This window comes from Bombyx mori, chromosome 4 (genome assembly GCF_030269925.1).
Source record: "Bombyx mori chromosome 4, ASM3026992v2".
NCBI classification, from domain to species: domain Eukaryota; kingdom Metazoa; phylum Arthropoda; class Insecta; order Lepidoptera; family Bombycidae; genus Bombyx; species Bombyx mori.
This window is the reverse complement of record NC_085110.1, coordinates 5948468-5973871: the sequence shown is the minus strand read 5'-3', so window position 1 is coordinate 5973871 and position 25404 is coordinate 5948468. Positions and strand designations below refer to the sequence as shown.

At 38.6% G+C, this 25404-nt stretch overlaps 2 protein-coding genes across 5 annotated transcripts in view; one reads left to right on the top strand and one right to left on the bottom strand.

The window, feature by feature from the left end:
• LOC101744619 (zinc finger protein Xfin) overlaps nucleotides 1–20955 on the top strand; it is a 30490-nt gene extending 9535 nt beyond the window's left edge. For 3 of the 4 annotated variants that reach the window (XM_062668107.1, XM_062668108.1, XM_012692939.4), the window contains 4 exons: nucleotides 11676–12635; nucleotides 14357–15768; nucleotides 17155–17323; nucleotides 17750–20955. In XM_062668107.1, coding sequence (XP_062524091.1) covers nucleotides 11682–12635; nucleotides 14357–15768; nucleotides 17155–17323; nucleotides 17750–20311 — 5097 coding nt within the window. In that variant the 5' untranslated portion in view covers nucleotides 11676–11681 and the 3' untranslated portion in view covers nucleotides 20312–20955. The remainder of the gene's footprint in view (nucleotides 1–11675; nucleotides 12636–14356; nucleotides 15769–17154; nucleotides 17324–17749) is intronic. The other variant, XM_062668109.1, reaches the window with a different exon arrangement.
• Nucleotides 20956–21035: 80 nt separating this feature from the next.
• On the bottom strand, nucleotides 21036–22403 carry LOC732942 (transcription elongation factor S-II; the record flags this gene model as incomplete). The annotated part of the gene is given in 2 exon segments (NM_001046941.2): nucleotides 21036–22030; nucleotides 22262–22403. Coding segments are annotated over 2 exon segments (867 nt in total). The 3' UTR covers nucleotides 21036–21232.
• Nucleotides 22404–25404: the final 3001 nt, after the last annotated feature.

Sequence of the window (25404 nt, the reverse complement as noted above, 5' to 3'; positions counted from 1 at the left end):
GCTTTCCTTCGTTTCTACTCCCTACGATAGGTATGTAGGTGACGAAGCCTACCTTTATAGCGTAGTAGCCGTATGCGCCACGGTGATGTCGTCATTATCTAGATATCGACGAGAAGCCAGCCGCATCTACCTATCGCATATCGAATTCGTTTTATTTTATAGCTATGCATGCGAAATTCTGATGTTGTTTCTATTTGCTGTTCTTATCCGACCGAAAAATTGAGCTTTTATCGTTACGGTCAAATATTTCGTGGATGATAAAAGGAACGTTTCATTTTTTTCGTCTTTTCTGAAAAAATATTATGTATTTTTGGTCGCGTTTTCAACTTAGCTACTAATAACAAAACGAAAACTCCTTGGCCTACGAAGTAAGAAGCCCGGTGTACTAGTGTAATTACAATTACACGATTAGGTTGAGGTTCGATTCATATTCATGAAAGAGTTCCACGTTTTAATAAACAGCTTGTACCTAATGAAAATTTAACTAGAAAAAAATGCAAATTTACGTAATCTGTCGTTATTGATTCTTATGAGCCCGCACTGGTCGGTACCACTATCCTGCATATAGTATCTGCCCGAAGGCAGTCATGCGTTCCGGTTTAAAGGCCTAGCATAGCCGTTGTTCCTAAGCGAGTGCTTCTTTGATGCATCAAAATGACCGGCGGAATCCACATTATGCCCTGTATGCTCCATTAACCGATTTATGGCAGCTGTGTACTGCTCTCGTCTTATTAAACATGTATGTCAATTTGAAACAAAAACTAAAAATATGTATCTTGAAAGATTAACTGTTTAGATAGGATGAATGCGAAGAAGCAGAATGAACTTTAACGCAGTTCAAATTTAATACGCTAACGTGGCTAAATCTGAAAGTAAAAGGCATAGCTTTACATTACTATAATCCTTCGAAAAAGCCGCGCTACATGATAAATCTCTTATCGTGACCGCCTCTAATTACAGACCCGACCAAGAGGACGGGGCAACGCACAGACGCCGTCGGATGTCTTATCGGACCCTCCCTATCCACTCTCAGTGCTTTTAGGCACTCAAAGCACCCGTCACCGTTCGTTCTTCCAGAGTTTGACGTGCCACCTAGCATGCCAACACAATCCATAGAGTTTATCTCCGGATCTTTTTCACGATTCTGATCCGGTGGAAGATTCAGCGGAGCACTGCAAGCTAGGCTAGTGTTAGGCTTAGCCCCGTGAGCTCGCCTACAAAACCGGTGAAATTTGTATAACTCCTGGAGACTACCAGAGATTAGGTAGGGAAAAAAGTTACTATAAATGCTCGAAGAAGCGACCTTTTTATAAATAACTAGGATTACGTCAGCCTTTTTTTTATCAATACCATCCCTGTCAGCTTATAAAATCTGAAAAAATCACACCCTGTATATATTGACAACATAAACGTCACACCAAATTGGCAACACCTTTTTGATTTGAATTTTGAATACACCTACAAATTGTCGCTAATTACCACAGGAAGTAACATAACCTAATCAATTAATTGGATAATATTTTTTTCCAGTCTTCATACATAAACTGGAATTAAACTATAAGTACACTTAAGTGTTATATTAGGTCGGGGTACTATTTTATGATTACAAAAGTAAAAAGCTCAGTAAAATCTCTTTAGTTTTACTATTTGTATATATTTAGTATTGAAACCAATTACCATTAGACATTTTCAAAATATAAATACATACGATATAACGAAAAAAAGGTAAATCGGCTTCCCGCCATATTTGTTTTTGTATTCTGTCCGTAAATGTGAGTGAATCTAGCAGAGAAATTCGAGACTTAATCCAGTGTCAGTACGAGAGCACAAAATTGACTCAAGGGTCAGTCCGGGAATTTTGGTGTCAAAGATGAAGCCCGCTCTGGTCTACCGGTTACGGATAAAATCGATACCATTTTTGGGAAACACGATCGGCACATTAGGAATTACGGCATACTAGGGGTATTCAATAAATAGTGATAATGAGTATTACGTAACTGTCTTTTATTAAATGTTATTTTAAATTTTGACGTAGGTACCATTCACGTTTATACACTTTGTAGGTATATATTTTTTCTAAAGCTAAAATTCCCTTTTTAAATAAAACTTCTTCCTGACCCATAAAAAAGTGTATACCGCGGCGACTACTACGTCATCATCCTCAAGTTTATGGCCCCTGAGATGTTCCTTTAACCGCGGTAGGTAGATAGAAATCAATAGGCGCTAGGTCCGGTGAATATAGAAGATATTCCATCAATTCGAAGCCAGCTTCTTGAATGGCAACCCTCGCAACTTTGGACTTGTGCGCGGGGGCGTTATCATGGTGATACAAAATAACCTTAGCGAGTTTGGAATGCCGTTGCTTGCGTATTTCCTCACGCAAATTTGTTATTTGTCCTGCGTACAAAGTCCACGTAATAGTGCCTCCATCATAAAGGTATTTGATCATTACCATTCCTTGGCTGTCCCAGATAAAACAGCCCATGATCTTACCGGTAGATGGAATTGCCTTAAATTTCTTCGGAGTCGGAGTCCTGACTAGAAAGAAGTCCCCTTTCAAGTCAGGACCGTCACTACTGATGTAAGGCATCCTGTGCGGGGGTCGTCGATAATGGAAGTTTTTCCTCGTTTGAACTAAGCACATCAACGCGCAACCGGAGAATATGGACGAGCATGAACCTCCAAAATTGCTCTCAAGTCTTGATTTACCAGCACCGTAGGAAAAAATTTGAAGCAGAGATATTTTATTACCGTGCGATCTTAAATTTTATCGATTTTTAAGAACACGTTGAAAACACATAACTTCGATTAAAAGTGTAGTAGCAGTAAGCTCCTCGCTCCTCAAGCTCCACGATACCCTCCACGAAGCCAAATATCACAGCAAATGGAGGACGATCGTACAAGAGAGGTTGACGCAGCGGGGGAGTCACGACCCTCAGTAATGAGGAGAACGATGCAAGGAGGAAGGAGGAGCAGTAAAAATAGTAGCAGCAGCGCTGGGGTTAGACTACAAAACAATTTTGACCCATTTGAAAAAGATTGGAAACACAAAAAAGTTGTATAGTTGAAGCCACACGACTTAGCTGAAAGAACCTCATGTACAGACAATATCGAAACCCTATTTAACTCAATAAGAGTGGGATTAGAAAGGCATCGTTCATGAGTTTTTCCTGCCGTGCAAGACCATCGATTCGCATCTGTACTGCCAACAGCTGACTCAAGCAAAAAATAGAGAAAAGCGGCCGGAATTGTACAACAGAATGGATGTGGTTTTTCATCATGATACGTCAGACCACACACATCTGTCGCTATCTAGCTAATATTGATAGAGCTTGATTGGGAAGTGTTAATGCATCCACAATATAGATCAAATTTTGCACCCTCAGATTTTATAACCTGCCTCTGCTTCTTCAGGATGCTTTAGGCAGTATTAAATTAGCAGTAGCATTTTTGTATCAAAAACTCACCTAATTTCTACAGCAATGGGATGTTGCCACCTGCATAGTGGCGACAAATTATAGAAAAAATATTATATATTATTTTCAACAAATTTATGTTTATAAATTATGATGATATCATGAGTTTATACATAAAATACGAACAAACTTTTCCGTCTTATTACATAAATATATATAAATTCATTGAAATGAATTTAGCGTTGGCATTGTTATTCTGTTAACATAAAAACGTTGAACATCCAAATAATGTATGAATTTATTTCATTCATATTTCTTTTGCGTAACCGCGTTGCTGTCAAATGCTCAACAATTTGTATCTTAAAATCAATGATGTCAATTTAGATAGCCCTTTAGATTAAACACAGTTTATCTGCTGTGGAGTATAAATACATATCTAAGTATAAATAAACTTCGTAATCAATCGTTGAAATTATATCATATATTTCAATTTTATTTTTATTAGACTATGTCGGCTAGTGAGCAAGCGACTTAAATAGAACCTGTAGTACATTTTGACAAGATCTTAACTGTGGGCAGTTCTGAATACACTTCATATTACACACACGGTCATAAAAATTTCATTATGCTTATTGCAAAATTATAGCTTGTAGAGACTTCGCACCTTCTCTGAGGATTCTGGTATAGAAAACACATACCAAGCCTCATTTCGAATGCTACTGTGACTTCTGGGCTAGTCTTCAATTTACTGTTTGCTTCTGTTTGACACCATACAAAAATGAAAACTTAGAATTGTGAAATGCTACCACCGAATTTTCACCGAAACTTTTCAACAAGATCCCACTAAACGTTCAATTACTACCTGATCATAGATTTTAGAAAACTATCAAGGAACGTTTGTGCAACAAGGTATATTATAAAGTTAAGGATTATTTACTAGATGGCACTACGTGGGAATGAGGCGTTCGCTCCTGGCCTTTTCATTTTTCATTATTATTATTTTTTTTAATTGTATTTTTTGACTTGTTTTTCCTTTATTGTAAATATTTTTATTTATTTTAAAAAAAAGTAAATATTTGAGAAAAAACAAAAAAAAAGCCCGCTGAGTTTGTTTCGCCGGTTCTTCTCAGGACTGTGGCTTTTTTTGGAACCGGTGGTAGAGTTAACATTGTTATTTATATTTTGACATTCAACAAGTGTGTTATACTGACATCTAAGTTGAATTAAATGATTTTGAATTTGAATTGGAATCGGTCAACTGTCTGTTTCACGGAAAATTATTCGGAGAGCTAACGCTGATGATAGCTACATCGCTTCAATTCCTTAGTATTAGTCGAGTATTGGATTATGTGTAATTCAAAAGTATCACTTGCCGTCAACCCATTTTAAAGTTCTTTTACCTTACATGCGTTTAAATTGTGTAACTGTAAACTGCCCTTTTCTATATTTGTGTAGAGTTATATGACGGTCTTTGATGATCGGCGCAAGGAAAGTATTTTAGGGAAGGCAGCGCCGCGCCACTTTTTCAGAAGGGTCGAATGTGGCAATGAAACAGACGAACCGTCAGTCACATCGCCACAAAAAACATGCACCATTTGTTATAATGATTATATGTTCGTCTCTGATATTCAATGTTAAGGCTAGTTTCATGATGTTAGAGATACAATATCTGATCTTATTATTGTGTAATACTTATTATTATTGCAAGCAAAATTATTGAAATATTCGAATACGTAAAACACCGAAATGGTCAGTTTTTTTTTTTTTAAAATACCGTCATAATCATAAATTAAATTAATTCAAATTATAATGATAAAGGATATTCTTTAACCGTGTCAAATGTTTTGAGTTCGCAATTAAACTAGAAGAGGTCCTTTTTTCCATATTGATTGAAAACAATACAAATGTGATTAAACGTATATGTAATACCAGTCAGAATAAGAAAGGTTAGATAAACTCTACGCCGCACTTTAATCTACACGTGTAAATTTCTGCTCAAGGTGTTTTCATGTTTTGTCGAAGTTCAGGACAGTTGTGCATTTACAATGCACAATGTTGTTGTAGTGTGATGAACTACATTGAAATTAGTTACAATAAATAACTATCGTGGAATTTTGTCAAGTTCAATACGTATAGCATTACTCTTTAACTAGGCACTGTTCATCGTTGATTAAGTACGCAATTTTTTTCTTGAAAGTGCAAAGTGCGAAGATGACAAGACTCTGAATATATTATTATGTGTAATGTATATTAAAGGTAATGCGAAATAATTTTATAAAGTACATTTCGTTTTAACCCCGCACATCTTTAAATACTGTTTCAACTACCTAGTTCTACTATAGAAATATGTTATTTGATGATTTAATTACGAACTCTTGTAGTGACAAACAAGTTGTAGACGAGTTAGTTGACGTCGTTTAGTGTGTCCCTGACATCTAAACGAGCGAACAGCACCTCTGCTATCTGCTGGTTTGATAAGGCGCATTATTATCAGCGGGCCTCGTCGAGGGAGGACCGACATGAGAGCGGTTGCGGCTGTTGGGTGGCGTAGACGACGGACATGAGCAAGGCAGAGTCGCCTCACATGTTGCGGAACGTGCAGCCGCGGGGTGAGGGGCGGGACAACCAGGGACGGCGTCGTCACACCGGCATGCCGAGGCACGCACACACCCGTGCTGCTGACACAACGCCCGCGCCCGAGGAGCGGCGTCATTGCGCCTTATCGGAGCCATCTTTAAATGAGCACAGCGCACGCCAACCGCCGCTCGGTACGAATTCCATTCGAGAACACGGCTGCTATGATGGTCATCGACGGTTGCACTATTTTCATTGTGCGCGCCTTGCATCGTATACCAGTCGCCTTCAAGGCTACGTTAATTATCAGTCGGAACTAGTGACTCGTGATTATTGTAAAATATGTCCCAAGTCAACGAAATTCTATTCAAATTTTGATTTAAATTAGGTTCATGAAATTCGATTATCTGAAATAAAACCGCAATGTCACATACAACCACTTCAAATAGATTTCAGTATCTATCCGTAAAGCTACATATATGAATGTCGACAGGCAGCTCACATACAAAATGACAGGTCTGATAAACTTCACCCTCTTCGGGTCGGTTCTTACACATAAAGCTGAGGGTGTTCCTGCGGCGACCATCTGTATCGATCCCGGGAGGGTGGAGTGGGTCGACATCCCGTCGCCTTCGTCTCTGGCGAAGCTTCGGTAAAATCCAAGGAAGAGACTGTCGGGTGGGTGATAAAGGAAAACTGCCTACGTTGTCGGCCCCGAGCGGGTGTTCGTTCGATGTGGCGTGTTGTCGCACATCTATATTTAGCACGTGTTGGTCGGAGCCGGAGACCGCGCCCGTCGCCATCGTACTGCTCCGACAACGATGTCCGACGAAAGGTCAATTGGCGCGCAAATTATTTGCGTCGCAAAATCCGTAACATGGCTGCACCATTCCGTTTACAAATATATAATGAAATATTGATTAAAATTATATACACCTGTATGCCTATGTGTAGGATATAATTTAACGGTACATTGTCCACTAATTGTTCCAATACAAATTGTGAAGCATAATGGAAATATATACATTCCAAAGGTACATCTTTATATAAACTTAAAATAGATCAATAGCTCCACTACTTAGAACATCATTTTTGCATTTGCAACATACCTATTCCAAAAGAATTAAAACTCAATTATTTTCATCAGCATTTGTTCGTCGAGTTCAACACGAAGTCTGTGGGTATTGTAAATGACAAATAAAAAATAAGAATCACTTTGTTTGCGTTCACTCGACATCATCCACAGATTGTGTGGTAGAATAAATGGCGGTCATTATAGTTTTCCTTAGAATTGTTAATTTAAACTTAAATATGTTTATTTTCATTACGTTGTATGTGCTTAGGGACAATGCACGCTTTGCACTAACAGTAGTTGAATTCGATTTTCTTGACAAGTGATGGAGACCTTTCCAGAAATACTCGGGCTTAAGATAGATCTTGAGTTTTCAAACATAGAGTATAAAATCCAACAAGAAAACGTTTGAAAGGTTTGAAACGTTAAAAGCAGTTAAGCCGTTATTGAAAGAATCGTTAATTGCCTAAAATTTAGAGCCAAATCTGGGTCGGTCTAGAATAGTCTAGATAGACTAGACCGTGGGTTCGTATCATGTTACTCACTCGTCCCTTCTAAGGCATACTTGTTTTCAAATAGTTGAACTTCTCCTGTATTTACCTGCTGTTACCATAACAATCGCTTCGGCTGCTGCAAAAATGGTTAAGGTAATCGAAATTTATTGTCACTGTTGGAGTATCTGCACCTGGCCTGACTTCAACGAGCACACCGCACCGCAAACAAATGACGACACAAACCTATTGAAACACGTCACACACACACAACGATAGCCAACATGAACGTGTGCGTGATCTGCTTCCAATGAATATGTTTTGCAAGCGCATCGCAAACTGTTGGAAGACTATCCCTATTATGGCAGCCAAGAAAGGGTCGAATTTTAAACATGTAACTGCGCCCATACTCTCATTTTAATGCATAATTTGTTTATTACCATTGAAGGCAGACTTCATTTGTGTGGCTCGCTGATATAAGCAATGCCAAGAGTAGATGCCCAGATGTATTGAATAGGTACAGAAGATCTTGCAGTTTAACATTCGATACTCAGCGGGCTCCAGCTTTATTGTCGTATTTTGATTGACTTAAACATTAACGAAAAAGAAACTACACACGAACCTCGAATATATTAAACAAAGACATTAACTTCGGCCCGGGCCCTACCAGTACAATAGTAAGAATCATTAAATACTAGGTGACTAGACTGACGCCTCGAGAATATTATATGGCCGGTTTTTAATCAGAAGAAACGGGATTGCGATCCGTTCTGGCTTTTCAAGCGATGACTACTCCTCAATTCAAGTTCTTATCTCAGTCTTATTATTTTCTAGAATACTCGTGATAGGGCGTTTTGAGCGACTGCACGGGTTGGTACCACAATCCTATTTTTAGCTAGACTGTTTACCCTATATTTGCAGCGATGCAATCATGCGTGAGATTGAAGGGTAGGGTAGCTGTTATGGGGGAGCATTCTCGTTGGTCTCGTGTATGTGTTACCTCTGGTAACAGCTTGACATCGAGCAGTTTATGAAGTCGTAAGCTAAAAAACAAGTTAGCGCTTCTTACTTTCCGTCTTATGACTATTTATTTAATTTTGTGTTTGAATTGAAACTAAGACGACGATACAAACCCCGCATTAAAATACCTAATTTTATTCCTAAATTTCGTAACTTGTTACAATATAGTCATTCCTGAGGACCATCGATCAACAATAGTCACGTCTTGTTATGACTAGCGAAGCTTCTCCTAACTCTGTCTATCGTTAGATATGAACGATACGAAATTGAAACGACTCGCGTGCTATTATTATTGTACGTTGATTTGAGGCAGTTAATATGTCAAAATCTCTCGCTAAAATGCCTAAATGGATATTTAAAAAAAACTGAATTGAATAAAGGTCACATGAACACAAACACAAATATTACCTAACAAATTGTTATTCTCTCATAATAATTGTATTAAGTCATTAAATTAATTTTCAGCGGCAAAGAAGGTAAACAATAATTAAATTCACTTCACGCAATAAACGTTACTAATCAAAATTGATCGATTCATATAAAAAAATATATTCTGTAGACGGTTCGACCATCAGATGAAAGCAAAAGCGTCCTCAATACGTCCAAATCGCTCATTGGGAATTGAACGCATCGAGAGTGAAAGGAATGGGGCGTTATTAACATAAAATTTATGCGTGCTCTTACCGGTCGCAGGGAATGACCGGTATCCAACTAAATGGTCTTAAAATTATCTAATTATTAATGTCTTTAACAAAATCATTACAATGTGTAAAATACAATTTGTTTAATTAACTTTTTTAACGAAACCAAGAACTAAACGTGTTTTAGCCTTTAGTAACAGTTTGCTCATTGTTTTAGTTGAATTAAATCATTATGTTGATGCATTCACTTTCGAGATCATGCAGAAATATATTTGAAATAGGCAAGAGAGTCGTCGTCGCGTCGTTTTGTAACACCAACCATCACCCTTCGTTTGCTAAATAACGTAGACAAGATCGCGGTTGCTCACCGAACGTGTGCTATTTTTGTCAGCATTGTGTCAAATAATAAGCAGACGGGCGTTTCCCTTGCCGCGACGAGCGCCATCGACGACAAACAATTTGAGAATCGTGTGTGAAATACATTTATATTAAGTATAAAAGAAACATCAACAGCCAAGGCAAAGTCGATACGCCAGCAACCCCAGCTTGTGTCGGTTGGGTCGCTCTATAAATAGAGGTACGTAGCAGGTGTGGTGGATGAGAGGGCAGCGAGGGGCGCGCGGGACGAAGGGCATCCGCCTCTGCAGCGCTCCAAACCGCTCACAGCGGCCAACGGACCTTAGCGTCGCCATATCGATTACGAGGGCTCCCCCTGCGGCGCGCCGCCGCCTCCATTGTACTCGGGTTGGGATGCCTTCTCCGGCCGTTTCCTGGCACGACCCTGTCGACTTGTCTGCGTCGACGAGCCGGCTGCTGACCCGCCCCTCGCCCCGCATCCTACCCTCGACCCATCAGAACCCAAGTGTCAGCTGCCTTTCAAGACAAACCCACCTGAGACTACGCTGTCTCCGGTAAAATTTAATGTTTAATGGTAAACTCGGTAAACATATAATAACGAATATAGTATAAGACGAAAAGAATAACGATACAATAATAATAAATAAATACATTTAAACTTACTTCCTATTTTGTGTTTGTTACTTTAATTTGTTTGATTTAATAATATTACAATTCTGCCGTCCTAAAGTTATACATATAAGAACAAAAAATTACGAATTTTAGCAAGCGAAATTTATTACTCTACGCATAAGGGCTAAAATACAAATCTCAACAAAATTTAAATCTTAAAATATCTGTATTCACACGTTCGTTGCTAGTCGTAACTAGAACAAGAATCTTAAAAGTAATTTATGAAATCGACTTTAAAAAATTTTCGTCGTCTATGATAAAGTTAGCTAGTGAGAATAGTAAATAGTGTAGGCGTGCAATTATTTCAACCTAGTTAAATATAACTAAATCTTCCTTAAGAACAAAAGACATCAACGCTTTTTTGCTAATTAACATAGAATTAACATATTTTTTAAAGTTGGACTCTATTTTTTGTCTTCTTTACAGTAGTACTAAACATATTAAATATGTATTTCCTTAAATAAACTCTTTACTTGGTGCTGTATGATAATCAAAGTATATATGGACATTAAACAATAATAAGAGTTTTAACTAACAAAATAAAAAATCATTTACTACATTGCCGTCCAAAGCCAGATAATTTGTCAATAATTATTAGCCATTTCGAATATTCAAATGAATAAGCGTTATAATATTCCTCCGTAACGGACGATTTTTACACTTCATTTACAACATATATGCTGTGAAATGAGCTTTACACACAGGATTTGTTTAAGCTGTAATAAATAGTTTAGAAGCTAATGAAAAAAAATATTACCGCGTTTTATTATTCGTGTAAATTCAACATTGGTTGAATGTTAGATCGTCAATACCTGTCTGGACATTTATAAGTCCTGGACTTTTTTTAAATTAGAACTTATGTGCATAAAGGCCAAAGGCGAGTCTAAGGGCCACGCTTATTAGTAATTATCGGCTGTTGAGTATTTTTGATAAATAAAATAAATTGGGACAGCCACTATTGGGTTGCATTGGAAAATGAATACAAGACTGATTAGCTATTTGGACGGCAGTAACTCTACTACTTTCTTCTTGCTTGCTTTGTTTCACAACGAGTACCTTACAGTATTAACAAAACTAAAATCACTTCGTGTTTTTTTTATGATTAATATAAAAAGTGTGAAGGAAAAGGCAACGTTTGGCCAAGGACTAAAATTGTTGAAGACAGACCGCCACTTTTGTTCACCCTAACCAACCGCGTTGAAGAGGATAAGAAACACATGACATAAGGCCCGGCCTCCGCCTCCCGACCCGCGCCTACGCGTCCTCGGTCCGACCGTCAGCCGCCACGGCAATCGCCGGCTGCTTGGAGTTGGGCCACTCATTCAGCCGGCGACGTTCTCGCGCACCGCACACGTGCCGGCAACCAAGGCGCGTTTCTCGCCGCGCGCTCTCCCGGAACGTTTAACCGACACAGAACATTATTTTGTTACAGCGGAGTATGCTTCAGCAGATGTCCTCGCCGGCTGACGCGCAATTCGGCGAGGTCACGACAGTCGCGCGCGCCTTCGAAGGCCGCCTCCTCGGCGACGTGTCCTCTGGCGCTTCTTCAGACACCGCCGAAGATTTTGAATTGCCCCACTGTAAGATAAGAAGAAACTACAACTGTACAAAGTGCACGTTCTACACTCAAAATCCACGCGCTTATCTGGTACACACGCGTGACACTCATTTCGTTAAGTTGAAGATATATGAATGTCCCCACTGCATCTATGCCTCGAGGCACAATCAGAAACTCGTAAGACACGTTAAGATGGTCCATGATGACTTACTTTTGCAAACGACCGCAAAAGTCGATTTCGAGATGCCCCAAACAAATGGTGGCTATGTTGAAATTGAATCGCAAGAACGGCAAGATAGAATGGAAGATATGCTAGAAGAGATCGAGGAAATCGACGATATACAGCTTGACATGGATGAGTGCACTGATGATAAGACTGACCGTTCTTGCGAAATAGAATTTGAAGAAGAACGATTTAGAGGCGACACTCCGTTGAAAGGCAAGGATAAACTTTTCTCCTGCGATAAGTGTAACTATGTGACACATTTACGAGCGCGATTCACTAAGCACGTCAAATATCATTCGATGCCCATGATCAAATGCATAGTTTGCGACTTTAGAACACCGTACAAATGGAACTTAGACCGTCACATGAAAAATCACGGTGGTATCGGAAGTTTTAAATGTTCAATGTGCAACTTTACTGCGGATATAAAGCAGAGTTTGACTGTACATGAAATGAATCACCACACGCCACAGGCGGGCCACTCGCACGTCAATCGTCGTCGCAATCGGGTGGGCGCCAGTGACGCAGCACAAGCGGACGAAGCGAGTTTGCTTCTCATAAAGGAAGAGGAAGGGAGCGGCGATTCACGATCCTCACACTCCGCTTCGGTGAGTGCCGCCGTCGTATGCTTGTTGTCTAATGTGTGTGAGCGACCGCACCTCTCTGCGGCCGCAGGTAGCGCACAGTGACGTCACACTGTTGTCTTTCGCTTTGAATGCACGCGGTTTATCTGCATGAATTTTCATTCTCTTTACAATGCATGGTCATGTCCAATTCGTTATACGTAACATCTTAACTATTGTTATTATTTTCCTGCATGATCCTCTCAAACGTCAAGCTCTGTTCTAAATCATTTAGTCTATACTCAATATAACGCGCAAACCGTAAACAAATCAACATCATGATGATGGACATTAATTCGGATAACGTTTCACACATTCAAAACTCAGGATAAACTGTGCGAAGTAATCATAAAACATTATAGAATATTTAAAAAAACAAACATAAAACCGGCGCGTTGTATATTTATTATATATTTATGTACATTTATTAGTTCACAGATCGTTAAAATATTAATCTACTGTGAGAATATTAATCTACTTAGAGTGAGAGTATTCTATAATTTTTTAAGGGTAGGACAGATGTTTGTTTACTATATCATAGGTTTTATTGTAATATAGCCTGCAAAGAAATCGTGCAATCCGGCTTAACAGACTTTGATAGATAACATTTGAAAACTTGAGTTTACTTCTTTACGCCTCAAATTAAGCGGTAGCATTCTTGTATAGACTACGCTAAGATATATCGCTAAGTGAGTCGACTATTATCAAAGGCGGCAATCTGACTTTTGGACAATGATTGGTAAATCAGAAAAACGAATTATTGACTTTGTATTCCATTGGCAGTCACAAAACTCTTCGGAACGACATCTTAGATAAATAACAGGTTAACTATTAACCTTTATTTAATGCAGGTTTTGAACCGTATTCTTTGAAGGAGACGATTATATTCAAATAAATCTGTATTGACATATCAATAAAAAAATTTTGTCCAAATGTACAGATTGCCGCCTTTGATAATAGACGACTCAAGTATCGCTAGTCTCACTAAGTAAGAGCCGTAAGTTCACTTCTTAATTTATTAGCATTGAATTAAATCTACTAAATATTTATGGAAGTACGTTATAACGTGCTCTTCGTATTTTGGCACGAAAGCTTGATTTTATGTTCATAGTAATTATAATTTCCTGTAATAATATTAATTTTATTTGTATTTGTTGTAATTCGCCGTACGTCAGCCGGCTATCGTTAGCTATGGCTCTGTTGTATGAAGTTTAATCTATCTTACTGTAATCGAAGGCAGACGAGTGCATGCTTCGTCTGATGGTAAGTGGTTATCATGGCTGTCAGCAATGTAAGAGATACAACTAAGCCGCTGCCCACCACTAAGATATTATGATGAAAATAAATGATAAGATAAAAGCTAAGATAAATAATCACCATTTACATTCTTGTAACTGTTTGTTAGTCTTCGTTTTCATCCTGACACAAAGATGTGATTTTTTTATTGCCTTCGAAGGCCGACGAGTACACGTCCCACCAAATAGCTCGTGGACATCAACAATGCCAGGGACCACAGACTCCTGTCAAACTTCATTTCATACATTCACTAAAATACTGATATAATCAGTAATCAGTAATTCTAAAATACATGATGTTGATTAAACATAATTGTGCGATTATGTTACATATTATTTATTAGTCATGATTATGTTATATTGTGAATGTTATAATATTTCCACCTTAATGTTTCTTTTCTCGTTTTACAGGAAATGGGATTACAGAATATGGAGAAGGACCTCTCCTGTAACAGTGATTCAAACGACACCTCCGAAGCCCCAAACAAGATCTCACATTTTGTTCACAATGATCACAGTCAGCAGTCGCCGAGCAGCGGCACAGACGACTCAAAGGGGCAAAAGAATAAAAGAACTCCTCGACCCCTGCCCCAACTCATACCCCTAAACACGTCAACGCCCAATCAAAACAAGACCACTAACAATGAGCCGCCAGCCAAAAAAATGAAATTATGCTCAGATACCGAAACGCCCGACACTATGATCTGTAATCCAGAAAGTCCTACATACGACAATTGCTTTACCAATAATACATTTATGAAGGATACCGAGTGCCGAAAGAAAAACGAATCATTCTTTGACAAACTAAAAAAGCGACTCTTGACAGAAACCGGCGAGGAAGGATCGCTTATATGCAAAAACTGTAGCTTTCAAAGTAAATGTTTGTCAGAGCATTCGGTACACGAAAAGAATTGCATACCATTAGCGAGCAGAAGCATGACAAACACGCTAATGCCTAGTTCAGGTTCAACGCGTTGTCAGAACTGTAGACACAGATGTAAATCTAGTGCCGATTTATATGTTCATATGCAGAGCTGTGGGAAAAGTGCTAATTTAAAACAAAACGAAATTTCTCAGGACCAGAATTCGGCAAGCGACGCCGGTAATATAAATCGTGATAAAGACGTTGAACCGCATCCAATGGAGAACGTTGTTTTTGTTTGGAACAATATCGAGCCGAACGAGCCAAACAAGTTCGAAATACCATTGGACATAAACATAAATGACGATTCAACGCTTCCAGATATGACGCGAACCTACGAAATTGAGTTAGTCGATGAAAACGAAAGTATGAACTTATCGCCGAGTCAGGCGGCCGGTAAAAACGTGTTCAAATGTCCTCATTGTTCCTTCTGGGCCTCGACTGCGTCCAGATTCCACGTCCACATCGTAGGACATTTAAATAAAAAACCATTCGAGTGCTCTATCTGCAAATATAAATCGAACTGGCGGTGGGACATAACGAAGCATATCAAATTAAAATCCGTTAGAGATCCAGATCACAACGATGCCAAAGTATTGATGACCGATGAAACGGGCAGAAGGAATTACAGCAAGTACACAAAATTCTTAGCCATACCTGTGCCTAATGAAAATGGAAAAACTGAATTTCGCTATCTCGACCCTAACACTTACGTTGACGACACTATGGATGTCGACGACCCCGCCGACGAATTCAACGATACCAACACAATATACGATATGCAACCGTTAAACCTCCAAACTAAGCACTTTGAATTCCAAACATCACTTGAGTCCATCGCAAATCAAGATAAGAAAGTAATAAAAAGGACACTCTGGAAGTGTAAAAAATGCAATTACAAGTAAGATTTATTTGTGTAATTTTGTTTTCTATTTACTAATCTACTATCTGACATTATGTCATTACTATCGTTTCACATAGTTAATTGAACTAGAGGTCCCGCAGTAGTCGAAATTCGACTATAATTAATTGGAATTGTAAGTTTGTACACTATTATGATTGTATTTTATACTTCTACTATGATCACAAATTTCGCCAAGACTACACTATAAAAAATATTAACAAAGACAAACAATATTTAATCTATTCTCAATTTGACAACAGACGCCAAGAACAAAAGTTTGACAATAAATAGTATGCATGCGTGTGTGCATCAAATACATGATATGTAGTGTGTGTAATGTTTTCTTTATTGATTTAATGTATCTTTTATGCATTATTTAAAAAAAATATTAGCATTGTGCACTTCTTCTCTATATTCTCTATAAGTGTGGAAAATTTCATACTCCTCCGTCTGCACAATTTTCATAAAAAGGGATACAAAGTTTTTGCTTCACGTATTAATTAATTGAATTAACCTACGTACGTTTCTCGCGTGAAGGAATGTCTATAATGATTTCTTAAGGTACATAACTCTACAGTATTAATCTTACATTTTAACTATACCGGAATCTATATCTGATTAACACAATGCTGATACTATTTCAGTCAATAGACGATCAGGCTCATGGCTTAACTTGTGTTAAGTGGTTACATGAGTCCATAAACGTCATAATGTATTTTAAATATCAGGAAACATAGGCTGTTTTCCAATTACAGCACAAGAGCGCATTATGTGTCATAATGCTCAACTAAGCTTCAGCATAATTCGGCATTGTGCATTGTGTAATTGGAAAACGGCCATAGTGTCCAAATCTCAATCACATTAGTTTTGCGTTTATCTTATCCTTGATATCTTTTAGTTGTGAAAAATAAAAATATTTATACACACACAAGATATGATCTGAATTCGCTCGATAGATATAATTTTGAGATCTGCAACCAAATATATATAGCTACAAATTGAATTTAGTAATTTGTTTGATAGACAAACTCAAGATGCTTTTAAACGCAACCTTTGCTCCATACTACATATATTATATTTACCCGTTTTTTTTTTTAATTGCTGAGATGGGTGGACGAGCTCACAGCCCACCTGGTGTTAAGTGGTTACTGGAGCCCATAGACATCCACAACTTAAATGCCGCCACCCACCCTGAGACATGAGTTCTGCCCCACCCTTCAAACCGAAACGCATTACTGCTTCTGCTTCACGGCAGGATTAGGCAGGGTGGTGGTACCTACCCGCGCGGACTCACAAGAGGTCCTACCACCAGTAAACCTTTTTCTCTAATATATATAATTGTTAATAGAATATCAATAATGAGAGTTTTTGTTTAAATTTCAGAGATCCATCAAAGGATGCGTTATTAGAGCACGTCCGTGAACACGCTAAGGTGGAAGGTGCGAGTGATGAGGTACGAAATAAGAAACCAGAAAGTTCTATAGATCCGGCAGACTTGGCATATCGTTGTGGGCACTGCCACCAGCTATCGAATTGGAAACACGTAATACAGGTAAAATTGACCTTGACTTTATCTCTAAAAAAATGTTTATATATAATTTACTAGCGACCCGCCCTCGCGTCGCTTCGGAAACATTACATTTTATTATTGATAGCTGAGTCCCGCGATGCTACCCGCGGTTATTGTCGTACCGCGGGTGAAGCCGCGGGGCGAAGCTAGTCTAAAAAAAGTAGCATAAGTTACTCTTTATATCATCAGCTACCTATCAGTAAAAGTCCCGTCAAAATCGGTCCAGCCGTTCCAGAGATTAACCGGAACAAACAGACAGACAGAGAAAAATTTAAAAAAATGTTATTTTGGTGTATGTACCGTATATATATTCATATGCATGTAGTAAAAAGAGGTTATTTCAATATTAAAAACAGACAATCCAATTTTATTTATATGTATAGATAATCTTGATTATCTCGTTTGCAGCGTCACTGTCGCTTGAAGCATAACGGCGTTATAAAAGTCATAACAACGGTCAAACAGAAGCCAGAACTGAACAGTGCCGTTGGATCGTTAACAATCGACGACATCACATCTGACTTTTGTACCAAATGTCCATTCAAATCGAACGACAAACAAGCACTCTTTATTCATTTACAACAACACCAACCGTCAACAAACTCCGTATTTAAGTGCTACTTTTGTCCATTTTTTGTGAAAAACGAAAGTGAATTGATACAACATTTACATGTTCACGGCGTGGAAGATCCAGAAGATTTTATCTCTAAGGCCAGGGGATGCAGATCGCCATTGCCAGACTTAGCCTCTGCCTTAACGCCCCAAGGTGCTTCGACTAAACGACATAGATGTTCAGAATGTCCATATGAGACAAATAGCAAATCGCAGTATATGTATCACGAACAATTTCACCGGTTACCTGCAGATACTCCTTATAAATGCCCTGAATGTAACTATAGCGTTTCGAAACGGCATTTGCTTCATCAGCACTTACGAGTGCATGGAATTCATCCAAAGAAAAATGAGAGCGAAGCGGAACTAGAACTAATGTTAAGGGCCGATGATATTTCCGATGCAGCCTCAAATTCGTTCAATGAAATTCCGTTTGTTTGGGTGTCGGCTAAAAACGAGTTCCACAAAATGTACAAATGTCGTTATTGTTCGTATGTAAATTCGCAAAAATGCAAAATCCCAATACACGAGAAAATTCATTGCCTCGTTTTCGAAAACGACGCATCCGTTTACTACAAATGTTCCGAATGTAAGTTTACTTTTGACAATGCGGTAAAATTGGCCGAGCATTCCAAATCACACGGTGACTTATACGGACGGATTTATTGCCCCGTCGCGGACGACATTCCTGACGATGAACAAGTGGCCAAATTACGTAAGGTCATTGAACTTGAAAAATTGGGAAATAATGATTCGTCGCCCCCTCATGAGGATGGTGAAAGCAAAGAAATCAAAACTTTGTATTTCTGTCAACTGTGTCCTGCACGTTATTTTACGGATACCGAACTACAAGTTCACGATAAAAATCATAATTCAAACCTCTCCGTCAAATGTAAAAACTGCAACTTCGCGGTATCAGAAGAAAGTGAATTGGTTTTACATGCCGTAGTTCATTCTGATGAGTACCACACGAAAACCAGAATGCTTAAATTCGCTCACAATTCTCATCCCGCCCACAGGCCGCCTTGTTTGGAGTCTATTCGCACCGAAAGTGGCGTTGAAATTTGGGTGATCAATCACAATAAAAAAAATGAAATTGTAGAACTAAACAACAAGAAATCCCAAGAAGTCAAACATACACCTAAACAATATAATTGTAAAGAATGTCCCGCCAAATTCTTTAAAGGTTCTGCTCTGAACTACCACATGGGCTTACACGGCGGCGAAGGCGAATATAAATGTAAAAGTTGTAGTTATGCTGTCAAAAACATTGGCAATTTGGCAAAACACGAAGCATTACATGAAAAAGAAAATAAAAATTCCAATGGCGATTATGAATCAGGGGAAGACGCGGATTACAAAAACATTCCAATTTCAGGAACAGACTTATTCCAGAGAAAGACCGAAGCGCAGAAAAGAGTACTCACCGATAAAGATAAATTAGTTAAACCCAACGATCACTTTCCACCCGTGCTTCAAGCCGATCCACAATTTGGATTCTTGATGCATGGTAATCCAGAATTCATATATCCAACTTATCTTAAAAACGGACGTCAGAAAGAAAAACGATACAAATGCCATAAATGTCCGTCTGCGTTTGAAAAAAGGGAACAATATAAAATACATTTATCTTTACATGGCTCAAAACAGAGGTACAAGTGTGAACTTTGCGACTACTCCGTTAAATATTATGCAAATTATGTCCAACACATGCGGAAACATCAAATGAACGATGAAGCACAAGCCGAGAGAAAGAAGGGCGGTTGTGATTTCGTCGAAACTGAAATACAAGATTCAGATAATTTGAAAGGTCCGGAATGTGCGGATAACCTTAAACTGGCAGTCAAAACAATTCCAAAAGGAATGCCTAAAACGGACTTCCAACAATTTTCATATAGAGATCAACAAACACTACGCTTATTACAACGTAGGCGATCAATGTCTTCTATTAACAAAGATGCAAGTGCAACTGAATCTACAAATAAGCGTAAATTGCACTCGTGCCTTCTGTGTCCTTACACTAACCATCGCCAGGACGCTTTAAATAACCATTACAAAAGACATGACGATACGGACCTCGTTAACGTTGCAAATTCGGCAAATCATAAATGTAATTATTGCGATTTGATAGTCCTACAATCACATTTCTTGAAAGAACATTTAAAAACACACTTTAACTATCAGAAAGCGTTGACTCCTGAATGTTTTGTTGCAAGTGAAGACGTCAATTTTACAATCACTAAAATCGACAATGAAAGTCAGCCGTACGATCTCAGATTAGAAATTCAAAATAAGGATTTGACATGCAACACTGATAAAATATTTGTCAACATTAAAACTGGTGAATTATTGGTTTAATAATTTCTAATAGTTTTTCTTGTGTTTATGGTCAAGTGAAATATGGTATGGAAACCAAATAATTGCTTTTTAAATAAAATGTCCTAATCATTATTAGATACTTGCCATATTAGATTAGCAATTTGATTTTAAATCTTTGTGCTAAAATTAAACTCAATTACTGAAATTTGGAAGGTCACAAAGATAGTATATTTTTAGATACATGTAAACTTTGGCAAATACTATACCATGAAAGCAGTGCAAATATATGTAAAATGGGTGACACTGCTATTAAAAACATGATAACATTTAAACAGTGGAATATAGTATAAATTATAGTTAGTTTTGAACATTATTGTATCTCAACAGATTGATAGCTGCAATTACTTATTGTATAAATACTTTATATTAATTATTGTACCTGTTGCTGCTTGCATTCATTATTCAATTGCTAAATAATTTTAGTTTAAGAAACTGATGTTAAATTCGTCAAGTTTGTCTTCATTTATAATACAAAATATTTATGTATAATTAGTTGAATACCATGCAATGATATAATTGGTCGTTTCTAACTGATTAAACTGTTATTAATCCAAATACATCCTTTAAGGATATGTAATTTAGAAAATAAAGGTAATCACACATAAATTGTGATGCATATGAAACTTTTGTTTTAATGTTAATTTAATAATGTACAGTTAAGTGACATTTTCTTTAATTTTATTATAAAATAAAACCGATGTCTGACTTAAAGCAGATTATTTTATTAAATTTTAAACTAAAAAATCACCTTATCTACACACAATAGTTGTCAATGACAGTAATAATGCATTTATATTTGCAAGAAACCAAATCATAGTAAATGTAATAAAACACATGATACTAAAAATGTATCATTACAGTAAGTATTTAAACCATCTTTCTAGATTGTTTAGAGCAGTCTTAGCAAAATTTCCAGCGATTACCACATTCATTACAAAGGACAAATGTGGTCATAGGTTCATCGGAACTTCTTGTTTGTAGTTGATTGTAGGTACAGTTCTTCTTTTTGCATTTGCCACATTTTAACATTTCTGTTTTGGTGCCTTGAACTGTGGCAAGCTGTGCATCATCAATAGCTTCTTTAATGAACTTTTCTCTCAACTTTTTCATTTCATCACTTGCCATTTCTTCAGGAGTCATTTTAGCTAAACGTGATGCTGAAATGACACCATTAAAGAAATTTGTACGTAATGTTGGGTTCTTAGGATCTTTCAAGTTAGCAACTCTTGATCTAACCCTGTTTTTGTAACGCATGTCAGTGTTTTTGAATTCAGCATAAATACACTCTTCTAACTCTTCAGCAAGTTCTTCAGGAGATCCGCAAGCATTGGAAGTTTCACCAGCAGCCTTGAGTGCTTGGGTTAGAAGTTCTCTACACTTGAGCCTTACTGCATCTGTAGTGTTGGACTGTGGTGGAAATGATGCTGGCAATTTCTTATCTCTATCTTCTTTTTTATCTTTGTCTTTACCTTCTTTTTTAGATTTGGATGAATTTCCATTGTCCTTAGTCGTGTTTGGTGTCGACAAAAACTTTTTCCAGTTTTTAATTAGTGTTTTACAAAGCGATATAACTTCATCATCTTTGCTAGATTTTCTCAGAGCATTGACAGTCATTCCTATTCTTGTTTTCGTTAAGACGTCCAAGTTGATAGCCATTGTTTGAAGTGCTTTCAGAAGTTCTAACGCTTCTTCTTGACCCTGTAAATGTTTTCATTTCATTTATTATATTACGGGTGGGTTGTTTACGATTCTAACGTTAAACATGCATGTTGAAAATTATGTAGGACATAGAGGCGTGCAATAAAATACAACGTACATTTCATACAACTGCTTTGAGCTTATTTTGTCATGAAATACATGAATTAGATGATTCCAATTAGGGGCAGGCGGGAGACAGATTTCTATATTATTTTAGTCTAAGTTACATACCGTGCCGTCTTCAGATGTCATTTTAGTAAGCTTTTTCTGTATTTTCATAACATCTTCTTCAACGCTCATTTTGATTATTTTGTCTAAATCACGCACTTCCCGCTTAAATCACGAAAATATTTTGCTAAAATTGATAAGCCGACCACCACATTGAAAATATAACTAGTCATAGACAACGCAACAATGTTAGTAAGAGCGTCGGATACGCAAAGAAGTTAAGAGTTATAAATCCTTAAATAATGTAAGCTTTGTGAAGTGTTGATTGATTTCCAGAATATCAAAATAAAGATAAGAATATCGAATTTATTCCACTAATTTTATCTATCTGCATTAATTTATAAGGACTTTATTGATTATCCTTATCGTATTCGGATGAATGAAGTTAGTCCAAATGCACTGCACATACATGAGCACGTTCAGACCATGGCTTAGAATCTAAACGATAGTCTGAGTCGGTACTGTTATAATCTAAGCTTCAGATTATATTATATAATAAATGACATCTATGTAGTCGCGTATTATGTTGAGCCATGTTATACCATGGATAAATTCATTTTTCTACCATAGAACACTCATAGTGAACGTACTGATTAAATGAGAAAGTAAGATCTAACTACTTTTTATCTATTTTATTGCTTCAAAGAGCTCACGGTCCACCTAGCGTTAGGTGGTTCCTGGAACCCATAGACTTTATTCATTGAAAATATGAAGATATGATGAATTCAAATGACCTTTTGAAAAAGGGGTTTTTATTCTTATATGAGTTGTATATTTATGTTTAAATTGTATTTAAAGCTTCATTTTTCCATTAAATGTTCAAAACTATATTAAAACTTACAAATGTGTTGTTTTGAAGTCGTCGTAGTGTAAAGAATAAGACGTCCGGTGCAGTCATATTTAGCGATGCACCGGTGTTCGAATACCGCAGGCAAGAAACCAATTTTTCTAATAAAATAGTTATATAACAAATGTCCACGATAGATTTCCACTGTGAAGGAATAGCATCGTGTAGTAAATATCAAACCCGCAATATTATAATTTGCATAATTACTGATGGTACTACCAGTAGTATGCTAGGCTCTCCCGGTTCCGACGGTATATCCAACCGCGTTATTAAACTTCTACCCGTCCAACTCATCGTGATGTTGGCATCTATTTTTAATGCCGCTATGGCGAACTGTATCTTTCCCGCGGTGTGGAAAGAAGCGGACGTTATCGGCATACATAAACCCGGTAAACCAAAAAATCATCCGACGAGCTATCGCCCGATTAGCCTCCTCATGTCTCTAGGCAAACTGTATGAGCGTCTGCTCTACAAACGCCTCAGAGACTTCGTCTCATCAAAGGGCATTCTCATCGATGAACAATTCGGATTCCGTACAAATCACTCATGCGTTCAACAGGTGCACCGCCTCACGGAGCATATTCTTGTGGGGCTTAATCGACCAAAACCGTTATACACGGGAGCTCTCTTCTTCGACGTCGCAAAAGCGTTCGACAAAGTCTGGCACAACGGTTTGATTTTCAAACTATTCAACATGGGCGTGCCGGATAGTCTCGTGCTCATCATACGGGACTTCTTGTCGAACCGCTCTTTTCGATATCGAGTCGAGGGAACCCGCTCCTCCCCACGACCTCTCACAGCTGGAGTCCCGTAAGGCTCTGTCCTCTCACCCCTCCTATTTAGCTTATTCGTTAACGATATTCCCCGGTCGCCGCCGACCCATTTAGCTTTATTCGCCGACGACACGACTGTTTACTATTCCAGTAGAAACAAGTCCCTAATCGCGAAGAAGCTTCAGAGCGCAGCCCTAGCCCTAGGAAAGTGGTTCCGAAAATGGCGCGTAGACATCAACCCAGCGAAAAGTACTGCGGTGCTATTTCAGAGGGGAAGCTCCACACGGATTTCCTCCCGAATTAGGAGGAGGAATCTCACACCCCCGATTACTCTCTGTACACAACCCATACCCTGGGCCAGAAAGGTCAAGTACCTGGGCGTTACCCTGGATGCATCGATGACATTCCGCCCGCATATAAAATCAGTCCGTGACCGTGCCGCGTTTATTCTCGGTAGACTCTACCCCATGATCTGTAAGCGGAGTAAAATGTCCCTTCGGAACAAGGTGATACTTTACAAAACTTGCATAAGGCCCGTCATGACTTACGCGAGTGTGGTGTTCGCTCACGCGGCCCGCACCCACATAGACACCCTCCAATCTCTACAATCCCGCGTTTGCAGGTTAGCTGTCGGAGCTCCGTGGCTCGTGAGGAACGTTGACCTACACGACGACCTGGGCCTCGAATCTATCCAGAAATACATGAAGTCAGCGTCGGAACGGTACTTCGATAAGGCTATGCGTCATGATAATCGCCTTATCGTTGCCGCCGCTGACTACTCCCCGAATCCTGATCACGCAGGAGCCAGTCACCGTCGACGCCCTAGACACGTCCTTACGGATCCATCAGATCCAATAACCTTTGCATTAGACGCCTTCAGCTCTAACACTAGGAGCAGGCTTAGGGACCTCGGTAACCGTACTCGTCGAACTCGACAAAGAGTTCGCCGTGCAACCTAACCCGTGAATCAGCTCGCTGAGTTTCTCGCCGGATCTTCTCAGCGGGTCGCGATTCCGATCCGGTACTAGATTCATTCGCGAAGCAATTGCTCTTGAGTTGTTAGGTCTCCTTCGGAGGCGCTCGGGCAGTTGTTAGCAACTCCCGCCCCTCTTGGCTGAGCCTTTGCTCGCCCACCTGTCCTGGTGAAACTGGAAAGGCCTTCGGGCCACCAGTAAACTATCAATTATAAAAAAAAAAAGTATGCTAGGCAAATAAAAAATAAACATTTGTGAATTTTACTGCCTTTCGGTATTGCGGAAACTCGGATGCACGGAGAAGTTTGTAGCGCTTCTTAGACTCCTGCATGACGACATGCAATGCTGCGTCGCTATAGATGGTGAACAGACGGGCTTCTTTCCCGTTACGTGTGGGGTGAAGCAAGGATGCGTCTTAGCGCCTACTCTGTTCGCCTTGTACTTTGCGGTCGTAGTTAGAGAGGTTCTACAAACTGTTTCCCAAGGAGTCCGTATCCGCTTTCGTACGGACGGCAGCCTTTTCAATTTGGCTAGACTTAAGGCTCGCACCAA